Raw genomic sequence first — 14394 nt, forward strand, 5'->3', positions numbered from 1 at the left:
TTAATGCATATGGCCTGATGATACACAGACCAGTGTAAGATAAATCCCCTGAAAATCATTTTGTGGAATATAGCCAGATGGTATCGTAACAAAGGCCTTAACCATTTAGATCAATTGTTAGATACGGATGTCCTTTTGCTTCAGGAAACTTGGACAGCCAATGAACTTGTATTCAATGGCTATTATTCGTACAAGTTGGAGGCAATCACTGGCAGAGGGCCAGAGCGGATGAAAGGTGGACTGGGAATTCTTATTTCTACCGCTCTGAGAGTAGGCCATAAATCCATTCAGCCACTTACACAAATAACTATGGCTGTACTCTTAGATCTGGGAAATATTTCCTTATTAATTATTAATGTGTATTTCCCACCAATACAAAGAAGAGCCGAAATAGAGGCAATGTGGTCAGATGTAGAGCAATACGTTGATAACCTCCTTTTGGAATATCCTAGTGCCTCAGTACTGTTCGGGGGGGATTTTAACGCCAGGCTCGGTCCTGATGACCAAACACTGTTCTCCAAATTTCAGCAACATCCGCCAACCCATGTCCCTAATTTACCTGATGCCACTCTTGTATGCCTCTTCAAAGATAAAAGATCTAACTATGCTGGGATTTGTCTGGCCAAGTTTGCAAACCAGTTTAATCTATACATACTAAATGGCTCCATGAAAAGTGATCACCCAGGAGAATATACATTTATGGCTGGAACTAGGAAAAGTACTATTGATTATTTGCTAGTCTCTACTAACTCATTACATTCAGTGGAGTCCTTTAAGGTGCTTCCACTTCTAGAAAATGACCACCTTTCTTTATGTCTACATTTGAAGACATCTATTAGTCAGATGCGGCCGGAGACATATTTTACCCCTGTCATTGTACCAGCAGGACAAGTAAGTTGTTATGCCAGATGGACCTTACAACTTGATCAAAGGGTGAGGAAGACATTGGCCGAGGATGATTTACAAACAATTCAGTCATCGTTTATGTCTCCCAATACCTCACAAGACCCATTGATTTTGTATAAAAAGTTAATACAAAAATTACAACTGGTATTGACTCGCATCACTAATCCTGACAGCAAAAGGGTTGTGACTTTCTCTAAGACATGGTTCGACAAAGAACGTGTTGAAGCTTAGAAAGCCCTCACTGCGTCTCATCATTTATATAAATCTGAGACAGAGTCCATTAACAATGCCAACACAAAATCACTTGAACACCTCCTTGCTAGCCAAAAACAGTATAAGAGACTGGTGGCTGATAAGAAGAAGCAGGACATGAAAACCACGTGGAAACGTCTTCTTGAAGCTGCCAAACTGAAGAATGCCTCTCTTTTTTGGTAACTATTATCAAATCAGATTGGAAGATCATCTACTATTCTAGACTCTCACATTTCACCAGAGGTGCGGGAATACCGTTTCCAGAAAATGTATGAGGATCCTAACAATGTGATGTTGACACAAATGAATGAAAGTCTAACTGAGTGGCCCCCAGTTGCAGTGGCTGAAATCAAATTTCTTATTGGACAACTTAGAAAAGGGAAGGCTCCGGGAATGGATTTTATTTCAGCGGAAGTATTAAAGAATAATGTTGAATGGTGGTCCCCAATGTTAGCATCACTTTTTACCTATATTGATAATTCAGGGAGAATCCCAGAGGATTGGGGCCTGACTATTATAGTCCCGATTTTTAAAAAAGGGAAGACAAATGAAATTGCCAGTTAATGACCTATTAGTCTACTGAATATAATTAGCAAGCTATATGCTAGACATTTGCAAGGAAAACTCAAAGATTGGCTGGACCAGAGAAATCTTATAGCTGATGAACAGGCTGGCTTTAGAGAGGGCAGAGGAACTATTGAACAATGTCTGATTCTTCAACATTTGATTGAAAAATGTTGTACCAACAAGAAAACATCATTGTATGCTGCTTATATAGACTTAAAAGCAGCTTTTGATTCTATATCTAGACTGAGCTGTGGGAGAAGTTGGAAGCCGCCTCAATAGATAGCAGGCCTCTCTACCTAATACGTGCCCTACACTCTGATGCGGCCTTGAAGGTCAGATGCAATAGATCTGGGTCACTGTCCAAGCAGAATAAAGTACAAAAGGGGATGAAACAGGGCTGCATTTTGGCTCCCCTACTTTTTAACTTTTACATTAATGATGTGGTAAGATGCCTAAGCCAGACTTTCATCCTCCAAAATTAGGGGACCGAACTATTTCCCTGCTGCTTTATGCAGACTATGTGGTCATAGTTTCTAAGACTCCTATAGGTCTCAAGAGAGCTTTGACATCCTTGACCCAATATTGTATTACTAATCAGTTAGAAATAAATTATCAGAAAACAAAGATAAGGACTTTTCCTAAAAGGCTGAAATTTCACTCCTGGAATATAAATGGGCACAGAATAGAGCAAGTGTCTAGCTTCAAATACCTAGGGGTAGTTGTACATGCCACTGGATCTAGGAAACCTCACTTTGATTATGCAGCTGATTCCAGACAAAAATCAGCCAATGACATTCTAAAGTTTTTTTTTTTTTTTTCCCCAGAGTAAAGGAGGACACTATATTCCAGCAGCTCTTAAGCTCTTCCAGGTGAAGACATTAGCCCAGCTCCTTTACGGGTCCTGTGTTGGTGCTCCGACTTCAAGCATTACACCTCTGGAAAGAGTGCAGTCAACATTTATTATGGCAGTACTCCAAATGCCCAAATGTGTGTCAAACGCTCAACTTTGATTGAAAGTTGGCATGATAAAAATTGAGGCAAGAGTGTGTCTAGCCTCCCTGAACCTTTGGCTAAAACTCAAGCACTATCCCCAAAGTTTAGCACCACTCATTTTTCAAGATTACTTCCAATCCTCTTGGTTAAAAGATATTGAATTTAGCCTCGCAAAACTAGGATTTTCTATAGATTTAATTATTAGGATGGATTACGAACAGACAAAAGTGACCCTGAGGCAAAGGATAAAGGATATAGAGAGACAAATGGACTTACAGGAGGCCCCTCATTTCCTATCTTCAAAGCATAATAAATATATTCTCAATACTGCTAACTACCTTTCTCAACTTCAAATTCCTAGCCAGTGGAAAGCTTTCTCCCTAGCTCGAAGCCATGCACTCCCTTCTGCAGTCTTGGAAGGCAGATACAAAAAAATCCCAATTGCTGCAAGGCAGTGCCCTTGTAACAATGGAGAGATAGAAACTACAGACCATGTGCTCCTCTGTTGTCCTTTTTATAAAGAGCTCAGGAGTAAACTATTACTACCTTTGATTAGGAAATGCCCTAGATGGAAAGATATAGATTTATCTATATAATAGATAAATAATAATAGGCCTAATAATAGGCCAAAAAATTGTTATGCATATCAAAGCCATTCTACGTATGAATATATAACACACACAACCAGCAATTATTTTATTCTCTACAGATGCCTCAAGACCAAATGGCACACTCTATGCTAGACATCCACTCACATGTGAGCATACTACATATGTAACACAATTCAAACAGTGCTCATATTATCACTCACCTTCAGATCTATTTTACACGTACTGTATATCTCTAGGCATGACTGAATACTTACATAATATCCTCAAAGAGGTCTCTAGAAGGAGGTGTCTTGAAGTCCATCATTGTATAAAACAGGAAGATGTGAGAAATGATGCCAGCAATGTTGATGTCCCCTGATTGGTATTGCTTGGTATAGGCAAAGGTTCAACTGTGCTGCATTTACTATGAGAAATGTGACACATTGCTTGGGGGCCAAAACATTGACAGGAATGCTGTGGACACACTACAGAGAAGGAAATAATTCATTCTGGAACTCACATCACCTTTCTTCTCCTTAGCTTTCCTTATGGATTCTGAGTTTAAGACTGTCTCTCTCTGTGTGTATGTCTGTGTGTGTGTGTAGAAGATGCTCAGATTTTAAAATGAAAATAATGTGTGGTCAAGTACAGACTGATTTTGATTGCAGGTGGGAATGGTGCAGGCTGTATTAACAGTTCTCCATCCAATCATAGTTATACTAATTATTACATTTGAGATAATCACCACCTTAGAATCCCAGGCTGTAGGGAACCCTGAACAATAAGTGGTATTTTGCCTGCCATGTGGGTTTTTTTTACCCAAAAGACAAGAGACAATGTGAGAATGGTTTTGGATATTATAGGATATTTACAACATTTATTTGAACTGGACTTTTATGTTTAAAGTTCTAGAGAATATTGACTTTGGAGAAAAAAAAATATTCAAGTAATTAAGTCATTTTACCCACTGCAAAAGGTGAACATTATTGTAAATGGTGACTTCACTGAACCGTGCCAGATATAGAAAGGGACAAGACAAGGATGCCCTTTGTCACCATTGCTTTTTATGATAGTTTTGGAGGTTTTGAACAGAGATATTAGACAAGATGATCAAATAAAGGGTTTAAAAATAAAGAAGGAGATCTTTAAATTGAAGACCTTTGCTGAGGATCTAGTTTTGATACTAAAAGTTCCTTTGGACATTGCTGAATACCTGATGAAGAAATTGAAGGAGTTTGGGTTATTAGCTGGCTTTAAAGTAAATAAACAACAACAAAAATAACCCAAAGATGTTGACTAAGAATATGACTACACATAATCAAGAATCATTGATGTGTGAGACTGGTTTTAAAATTGAAAACAAGGTTAGATATTGGGGGTGATGTTAGGAAATATAAATTGCATGATATTCCAAAATAATTATGTTAAAATTTGGAATGATGTTAAAAAAACCTGTTAAGATAGAACAAGTTACAATCATCTCTTATAGGGTGGATATCTGTGATCAAGTTCAATGTTTTATCTAGGATTTGGTTCTTTTCCAGTCTATACTGATCTTAACAGATTTACCATCTAAACAATGGCAGAAGGATATTTCTAAGTTCATTTGGCAAGAGAAGAAAACAAGAATTAAATTTAAACTACTATAAGATGCCAAAGAATGAGGGGGTTTAGGTTTACCCAATTTGAAACTGTATTATGATGCTTGTTGTTTGCTCTGGATGAAGGATTGGATGACTTCAAAAATCAGAAGTTATTGGAATTGGAAGGACACGATTTAAGATTTGGGTGGCATGCCTATTTGTCGTATGATAAAGTTAAAGTTAATAAAGATTTTTAAAAATAATTTTGTTAGGCATACCATATTAAGGGTTTGGAATAAACATAAATTAAGATTGTCTCCTAATGCACCTAAGGGATGCGGTGGCTCTGCAGGTTGAACCGCTGAGCTGCTGAGCTTGCCGATTGGAAGGTTGGAAGCTCAAATCCACATGACGGGGTGAACTCCCATTGCTAGTCCCAACTCCTGCCAACCTAGCAGTTCAAAAACATGCAAATGTGAGTAGATTAATAGGTACCGCTTTGGCGGGCAGGTAACGGCGTTCTGTGACTGTCATGCCGGCCACATGACCAGGGAAGTGTCTATGGACAAACACCGGCTCTTGGGCTTTGAAATGGAGTTGAGCACCGCCCCCTAGAGTTGGACGTGACTGGACTTGATGTCAATGGAAACCGTTACCTTTACCTTTTCCTTATGTACCTATGTGGTTGCCACCTCAAGAAGCTTTCTTCAGAAGATAAATTGTGGGGAAATCAAGTTGGTTGAGATACAGAGACTTGTTGAATTTTGTGGAAGGTGAACCTCAACTTAACACAAAGGAATGATTGAAACCAGAAGGCTACACTTGTCATTGGTTTGCATTTGCACAATTGTCAGACTTGGACAAAAAGTTTTATAATTTTGTTAATTTAAAAAAAAAACACAATTTGAAATGGAACTTTGTACAAATGATGAACATGTTGTTACAATTGAATTTAAAAGATGAATATGTCAAAGATTGTATGATTAAGTGGGCTAAGAATTTTGTGTATACTATTATGCTTGAACAGTGGGAGAACATTTGGAATGAAGGTTTGAAATTTACCTTGAATCATAATTTGAACAAGTCTTTCTACAAAATGATGTATCCTTGGTATTTAACATCTGATAAGCTATACAAAATGGTTAATGGGGTATCAAATGTTTGTTGGAAATGTTCTCATGGTGAAAGAAATTTGATCACCTTTGGTGGACCTGTGAGAAGGCTTAGAAATTCTGGGACCACATATGTGTGATGATCCAAAGATTCTTAAAATGGATATACAGCTGAAACCAGAACTGTTTCTTTTGGGTTTGAGGACAAACAGCTTGAGAAGCAGCATGGAACTTGGTTTCTGTATAGAGCATGATGACAGCAGCAAGGCTTGTATATGCTCAGAGATGGAAAGATCCACAGATTCCCACAATGGAAGAATGGATGGGTAAGTTAATGGAACTGACACAAATGGCTAAATTGACAGCAGTGATAAGAGAAAAATACTGTGACTGGATTTATTTCTATTTAGAAACCACTTTTGGATTATTTGCTTGTATATGAAAAAGATGAGGTTTTGATTTGGGTTTTGATGATTGAATGGCTTGATTGTATAGAAATGATGTTACTAAAAGTTTAATTAATGGTAAGAGATTACATTTGTATAATACGGATTTATATCTGTGTTGGAGAAGTCACTTTCCTTCTATACTTTATATATATTTTCTGCACTTTTATAGGTTTTTTTTTCTTTTTTTCTTTAGTTCTGTATTCCATTTTTCCTGTACTCTACATTTTGTATTTCACTTATACTTTGAAAATCAATAAAGTTTTGTTTTTTTTAAAGAAAAAAAGAAAACTCTTCTAAATTGACCTGCAAAATACCTGCCATGGCTCTTCATTCAGTCGATTTTGTCTTATCCATCTCATCTTTGCTCTCCCTTTTGACTTGGATGAAGTTATTGCATGCAGAGCATACGCCGTAATGTAAACTGCATTGTAGACGCTGTAACTGTGGCCGGACATGCCTATGTCAAACAGGGTCCCAGGTAGAGTCTCCAGCTTTTCCTCCCCTGTGCAAATCAACTCATCTCTCTCATCCAGAGTGGAATTTGAGAAGTCACAATTAAATGCATCTTTCCAGAAGACTCTGATAAAGCCATCTCTGTTTTCTGAGATAAGGTTTCTTTCCTTCCTAAAGGTCTGGAATCCTGTAGGATAGAATTGTTGGCAGATTGCTGGGAAAGCCTTTGGCCCAGGAGACATCAGAAAAGACACACAAGGCATTTCTATAAAAACAATTTATTTACAGAAAGCAAAACATATTTAAAAGGCTTCTGCATTCTTGCAGGCTCTCAGAGCAGCTACATGCCTACACAGAAGGGAAACAGAAACCTAAAACAAGTCCAGGCAAGTTTTTCCCCCCAGGTGCAAAAATCAACATCTGAAAAGGGGACAGTTGAATTAAACCTCTGCACCCCGCCAAAATGATTAGTTACCATAGTAACCTTAATCTGTAGTAGAAAACATTAACAAGAATGTGTGAATAGCGGATGATAGAGCCCCATGGAGGAAATGTATGTCCCAATCTCTTAGAAAACCAGGAGATGCAAAATCCATCTGGGCTGTCATAATCCACACTCGGCTCTCAACTGTTATATCATAAAATTGGGCAAAGTGGAAAATTGATCTTAAGACACTAATAGTATGTATTTCTCCTTGTATAATAACAGTATTGGCAGTACTTCCTGTGACAACACTTGAAGTTCCAAACCAATCCATTGCTGTTTCAGCAATGTCACCTGAAAAAGATATTTTGGGCATTGTTTCTAAGAACTCCACACAGATACCCCGTTGCGAAAATACGGGAAGCATATCCTGTTTAAATATCTCTCCATTGTCATCATCAAAAGAAACCACACCAATCCAGATCCACTTGAAATGCAGCAGCAAATCAAGAATCCCCATATACTGATGGTTCCCATCTGGAAACATCTGGTGGAAGAAATCTTCTTTGGTTTTGTCATTTATTATTGGAGATGATCCATACAGGATCTTAAGAAATAATATGTGGATGAAGAAGAGACATCATGACAATCAATCTTATGATTCACTCATTTGAAAGGTACTGGCTGTTTTGCTATATAAATTTGCCATAAAAAAAATATTGCTGATTCACTGTGCACATTTTTAAAAAACCCACCCTTGGATGCATGTATTGTACTGGACTGAGCCCAAAATGGAACAGAGATCATACACTCCATAGGCAATCTATACTGTCTTCTGAGATGTGGGTGGGGAAGCTGAGATTCAACATTCCTCTTTTAATTCAGCAGCAGATTTGATACCAGTCTTGATTCCTTCTGATCATCCTGCATGTAACATGAACATTTCTGATGGTGTTGACCTCCTTTCAGTAGCCAACATGTTCCTAGACTTGGCTGTACAATATCTGTGCTGCCAAGATCCAGGCAACCATTTTATGGTAGAAAAAGATAATGATGTCCTAAATCACTGGATTTAGTGAGATGTAGAGTGACTATTATCAGTATGGGGACTAGAGTTCTTTTAAAACTGTTGAAAAAATCCTCCCTCTCTCCTCCTATTTCTTTTTTGCACCTCTACCTAGCATACTTTCATCAGTCGTTGAGCTTGTTAAGTAAATGAAAAGCAGCTAAGATTACTTTTTGCTTTGAGTGAAATGGCCCCACCCCCCATGAAAAATAAGATATACCAGTCAGAAGAGATGGACAAAAGCGTATATTTGCATTGCCTAAAAGGCTGAAAAGATTTCTCCTTGCATTCTGTTGTTTTTTCACCTAGAACTTGCACCTATAAGTGAGAACTACCTTGAGTAATTTGAGAACTTTATCTGAATTTTATGTGTTAATCCTAAATTACAAGGTGTACTTAGCTTACTGGGGAAGGTGACGACTGGGGAAGGCAATGGCACACCACCCCTCCAAGAAAACATCATGAAAGTGGCATCCCTCCAAAGGGTCAGACATGACTCAGTGCTTGCACAGGGGATCTTTCATCTTTCACATATATGTGTGTGTGTGTTTGTGTGTATGTATTATAATGTAGCAACTGTCCAATTCTGAAGCAGAAATATATTGACATAAGCTCTCACTGAAGGTTCCTCATTCATAATTACCAACATACTTTGGCTCTAGCATTTGGTGTAAAGGAGATCAATCAACATTCTGGGATTTGACCCATTGTAAGCTTTGGTTTCTACATCAATACTAATTATCTTGAGGAAAGTTCAACTTATCATTTAGCACTGGAATTTCAATCTACAAAAGATAAATGTATCCCCAACCTCAAATGTAATGATCAGACCAATATGGTGGCTATCATTGGAGGACCCCGTTCATAGGCCTGTCTCAACATGGCAGCCATTCTGTGCAACTACAAATTTCCCCTGAGAGACAAAAATATGGAACAAGAGGAAAGTTCACCTTCTATTTATTAACTTAAGATATCAGATCTTCCTTCAGCAAAGGATCATTACCTTGTCGTCATGCTGGAGCTTGAGCACCTCAATGATGCCATGAGCTAAACCGTGAAGGGCCATCCAAGATGGGAAGGTCATGACAGAGAGGTCAGACTAAACGCGATCCCTGGGAAAGGTAATGGCAACCCACCCCAGTATTCTTGCCATGAAAACTAAATGGATCAGTACAACAAGAGATATGTCAGTATACCATCGGAAGATGAGACCCTGAGGTCAGAAGATGGTCAAAATGCTACTGGTGAGGAACAGAGGATGAGTTCAACTAGCCCCAGATGTGATGACGCAGCTAGCTCAAAGCCGAAAGGATGGCTAGCGGCCGACGGTGCTGGTGGTGAATGGCGAATCCGATGTTCTAAGGATCAACACGCCATTGGAACCTGGAATGTAAGATCTATGAGCCAGGGCAAATTGGATGTGGTTATTGGTGAGATGTCAAGATTAAACATAGACATTTTGGGTGTCAGTGAACTGAAATGGACTGGAATGGCCCACTTCAAATCAAATGACCACCAGATCTACTACTGTGGACAAGAGGACCACAGAAGAAATGGAGTAGCCTTCATAATTACTAGTAAACTGGCTAAAGCAGTGCTTGGATACAATCCAAAAATGATAGAATGATCTCAATTCGAATTCAGGGCAAGCCATCTAACATCACAGTGATCCAAATATACACCCCAACCACAGATGCTGAAGAAGCTGAAGTAGAGCAGTGTCATGACCTCGTTGCAAGGCACAAAGAGCCTCACAACGTGGATCATGATCATTAAGGAAAAGAGGAAGGAGATAATCAAACCAGGGATTAACACAAGCACCCAAAAGCACCCACACCCATGGACCCATAGGCAGCTGAAAAGAAGGACATCAGAGGAATGAAGATAAGACACATCTGGTGCCCCGGAGGACACAACCGTCGCTGGGAGACAAAAGAAGACACCGGGAAAACACCCAGGCAGCCATCAAGGGTCCCATCAAGAGGGATCGGGTCAAAGCAGGATGGGGAAGCCCGGGGGAATACAGGAGGGTATAAAAGGGGCACCCCCACACCACCTACCCTGTTCCCATTTTTCGTTCTTTCAGCTATCATTCCAATAAACCAGAAATCCTTAATACCCATTAAGTGAGTCTGTGTCTTATTGCGAAGCGAGGCTGGCCCTGACATAAAAACGGGAACCCCCAAAATGTTTTTTTTCCACCTGGCACCTATCCAACAAGCTTGTGAGGGACCCAGCTAGGCATGGAAATTCAGGAACCGAGGCGGCGCAACCCTTCGGCGCCTGGCGACGAAGCCCCGCTCCCGCAGGGCGGGATGCAGCTGAGGTCCGGGCGATGTAATGCCCCGGTAAGTATGGGACCCAGCTGGGGGGAAGCGGCGGGGGAGGGACCCACCCCGGCGCCCCGGACCCCGCAGGGCACCGGGGGTGAGACGAGGGGACCCTCTCCAGGCCCGCAGGCAACCCTGGAGGAAGCGCGAGACGAACCGCCACCCTGGGCGCACGGAGGCGAGGGGGCGCCTGGCACCGCGGAGGGACCAAGGAACAATCTGTCCTCCACCATGGCCAACGGCGAGGGTGAGCGGAGCGGCGAGCACCTCGGTGGGAAGCCGTGGATGGCAGAGAGGCTCAACGCGCTGGAGGAAGGGATGCAGGCGATGCGGCTGATGCTGCAACAGCTGACGGCGGCGCAGGGACCCCACAGCGGAGGCAGCGCAGAGGCAACCCCAGACGAACGGCGGCGGGGCGAGCAGGGCGGCGGTGACAGCGGAACCCGGCCCAAGGAGCCCACCCGACGATCGGAGGCGCACTGGGACGAGAGACGGGGCGGATACCCAGCGGACGGCAGAGACCATGGTGGAACCCGACCCCAGGAGCCCACCCACCGATCGGAGGTGCACCCGGACGTGAGACGGCAGGACAACCTCGGTGGCGGCGGCGCTCGGTCGCAGGAACCCACCCCACGACGGGAGACACACCAGGATGAGAGGCAGAGGGACGACCCGGCGGGCGGCGACGGCGACGGCGACGGCGGAGCCTGGATCCAGGAGCCCGACCGAGGGAGAACGCCCCGCCCTCCCCCCCGAGCAATGGGACGACAACCTTGCGAGGAGACCCAGAGAGAGGCACTAATGCTGCAAGAAAACTGGAGACAACCCGACCCGCAGCAGCTCCCGCAGAGCCCGAGGCATGACACAGAGGGCGTCAGGACCCAGACCAGGACAGCTGCCAAGGACTTTGGCATAAAGTTTGATGGGGACCCCTCTAAACTCTCCTTTTTCTTGACTAACGCGAGGTACTACCTCGAAGAATGGGGTCCCTGCTTCAGAACTGAAAGGGGCAAAACCAATGCCCTGGCCATAAAACTTAAAGGGCGGGCCGCCGATTGATACGTCCAATTGTGCCAATCAGGTGCCCGGGCGCTGCAGGACAGCACAGAATTCCTGCAGGTGCTGGAGTGGCACTTCAGGGACCCCCTGGAGCAAGAAAAGGCAAAAAGGGCACTAGAGACACTCAGACAAAGCCCGCGCTCCATGGCAGAGTATGCCATGGAGTTCCAAGCCCTAGCCGGAAAAGTGGACACTTGGTCTCAATCGACACTGATTGAGAAGTTCAAACACAGACTCAACTTAAACGTCCTCTGGTGGGCACTCGGGCGCGACAACCCCAGCTCCCTGATGGGTTGGATCCGGCTGGCAGCGGAAGCGGAGAACGCTCATGAGACATTCCTCCATGCAAGGAGGGAAATGCAGCAGATGGAGGCAGCAAGACCCCCATGCACCAGCGCAAGGCAGGTGAGGGTGAGACCCCAACCCTGGAAGGAGGAATGGGACAGACGCTTCGATAAAGGGCAATGCTTCACGTGCGGCAGGGAAGATCACAAAGCAGCCGCATGCCCCAAAACGACACCCAGAGAGAGCCCGAGGAGGGCACAAACCGCACGAACCCCAGCACCAAGAAAGCGACCAGCGGCGAAGGGGGAGTACCGACGCAGACACGTCCCCTACAGTTCAGAGGAGGAGGGAAGCAACCCCGACGAGCCGACGGGAAACGACAACCACCTGGCCTAAGGGGTGCCGAAGGACAGGTGGAGGACAGTGACAGGCGCTATGACAAAGGGCTGAGTGAGGAATGCCCCACCCTCTACGTCCGTGTTACCCTCACCCATCAAAATAAAACTGAAAAGGTCTGGGCACTCATTGATTCGGGTTGCTCCAAAAGCCTAATGCACCCTGACCTGGCAGCCGCACTCAACCTCCGCTGCTATCCACTTCAGCACCAACTGGTGTTCTTGCAGCTCGATGGATCTACAGTGGGAGGGGGCCCGGTCACCCAATACACTGGAGAAACCGCGCTAAGGCTCGGCAGCCACGAGGAAAAATTGGCTTTCATCGTGGCACCGGTGGGGCAACCCCGACTCATACTGGGGATCCCATGGCTCGTGCAGCAAAACCCAGTCATCAACTGGAGAACCAGAGAGATTAAGTTTGCTGACGGGCATTACCAAGCACCTTCAGGGAACAGGGTTCCCCAAGCAGCCATGGGGGGGGCGACGACGACTGTGGAACACAGAGAGACGGCACTGCCAGAGGGACTGCCAACCAAATACAGGGATTTTGCCAACGTTTTCGGCGAGAAAGAGGCAGACAAACTCCCCCCCCCCAGAAAGACGGACTGCACCATTGAACTGGTCCCGGGGGTACCCCTACCCAAACCACAAATATATGCTATGACCCAGCAAGAGCTGGCAGCATTAAGGGACTTCGTAGACAAAAACTTGGCGAGAGGTTTTATCGAGCCAGCAAACTCTCCAGTGGGAGCGCCAGTCCTCTTTCGCAAGAAAAAGGATGGGTCATTGCGGCTCTGTACAGATTACCGCGGATTAAATGCAGCAAGCATTTCAAATAAATACCCCTTACCCTTAATAAAGGACATCTTGTCCCACCTGGTAAAGGGTAAGATATTCTCCAAACTGGACATAAGGGAAGCCTATTACCGCATACGGATACGGGAGGGGGATGAGTGGAAGACTGCTTTTAACTGCCCATTGGGGGCGTTTCAATATAAGGTACTCCCATTCGGACTGGCAGGAGCACCGGGGGTATTCATGCAGTTAATTAATGAGGTCCTGCGTGACCACATTTTTAAGGGGGTTTTGGTTTACCTCGACGATGTATTGATCTACACAGAAACAGAACGTGAGCATGAACGCTTGGTAAAAGAAGTGCTCAAGAAACTTCGCAAGGCAGAGATGTTCATTAAGCTCTCCAAGTGCGAGTTTCATAAAAAACAAATTGACTACCTAGGGTATAGGATTTCAGCTAAAGGGATAGAAATGGACCCCAGCAAGGTCCAAGCCATCCTGGCGTGGGAGCACCCACGCACAAGGAGACAACTGCAAAGCCTCCTTGGATTCACTAATTTCTACAGGGGGTTCACGCCCAGGCTGGCAGAGACTATTTTGCCCCTAACTAACCTGCTAAAGACTAAGGGCTTGGGGGACACGCGCAAATTGAGAAACCCGGGGGCGCTACTGAACTGGACAGCTGACTGTCAAATGGCATTCGAGAGACTAAAAAACCTCTTCACAGCTGAGCCAGTGCTACAACACCCCGACCCCACCAAGCCTTTTGTGGTGCAGGCAGATGCCTCCGACTTTTCCATCGGAGCCATCCTGCTTCAAAAGGACTCAGACAACCACCTAAAACCCTGCGCCTACCTTTCCCGCAAATTCTCCGAAACAGAGCGGAGATGGCACGTATGGGAAAAGGAGGAGTTTGCAGTAAAGACAGCTCTGGAAACATGGCGGCACCTGCTGGAAGGGGCCACCTGCCCCTTCGAGGTATGGACGGACCACAAGAACCTGGAGGCACTCAGCACGCCAAAACGGCTCAGCCCGTAGCAGGTGCGATGGGCTCAGTTCTTCAGCCAGTTCAATTTCACGCTGAAATTCATACCGGGCAAGAAGAACTTCTTGGCAGACGCCCTTTCCTGACAGC

At 44.1% G+C, this 14394-nt stretch overlaps 1 protein-coding gene across 1 annotated transcript in view; it reads left to right on the top strand.

Annotated features, from left to right (window-relative positions):
- Positions 1-10956: 10956 nt before the first annotated feature.
- Positions 10957-14394, top strand: part of LOC134496966 (vomeronasal type-2 receptor 26-like) — a 33759-nt gene continuing 30321 nt past the window's right edge. Inside the window, exons 1-2 of the mRNA XM_063302681.1 lie at positions 10957-11049; positions 12135-12189. Of these exons, the coding sequence (XP_063158751.1) occupies positions 10957-11049; positions 12135-12189 (148 nt within the window). The remainder of the gene's footprint in view (positions 11050-12134; positions 12190-14394) is intronic.

Source organism: Candoia aspera, chromosome 4 (assembly GCF_035149785.1).
Source record: "Candoia aspera isolate rCanAsp1 chromosome 4, rCanAsp1.hap2, whole genome shotgun sequence".
Classification (NCBI taxonomy): domain Eukaryota; kingdom Metazoa; phylum Chordata; class Lepidosauria; order Squamata; family Boidae; genus Candoia; species Candoia aspera.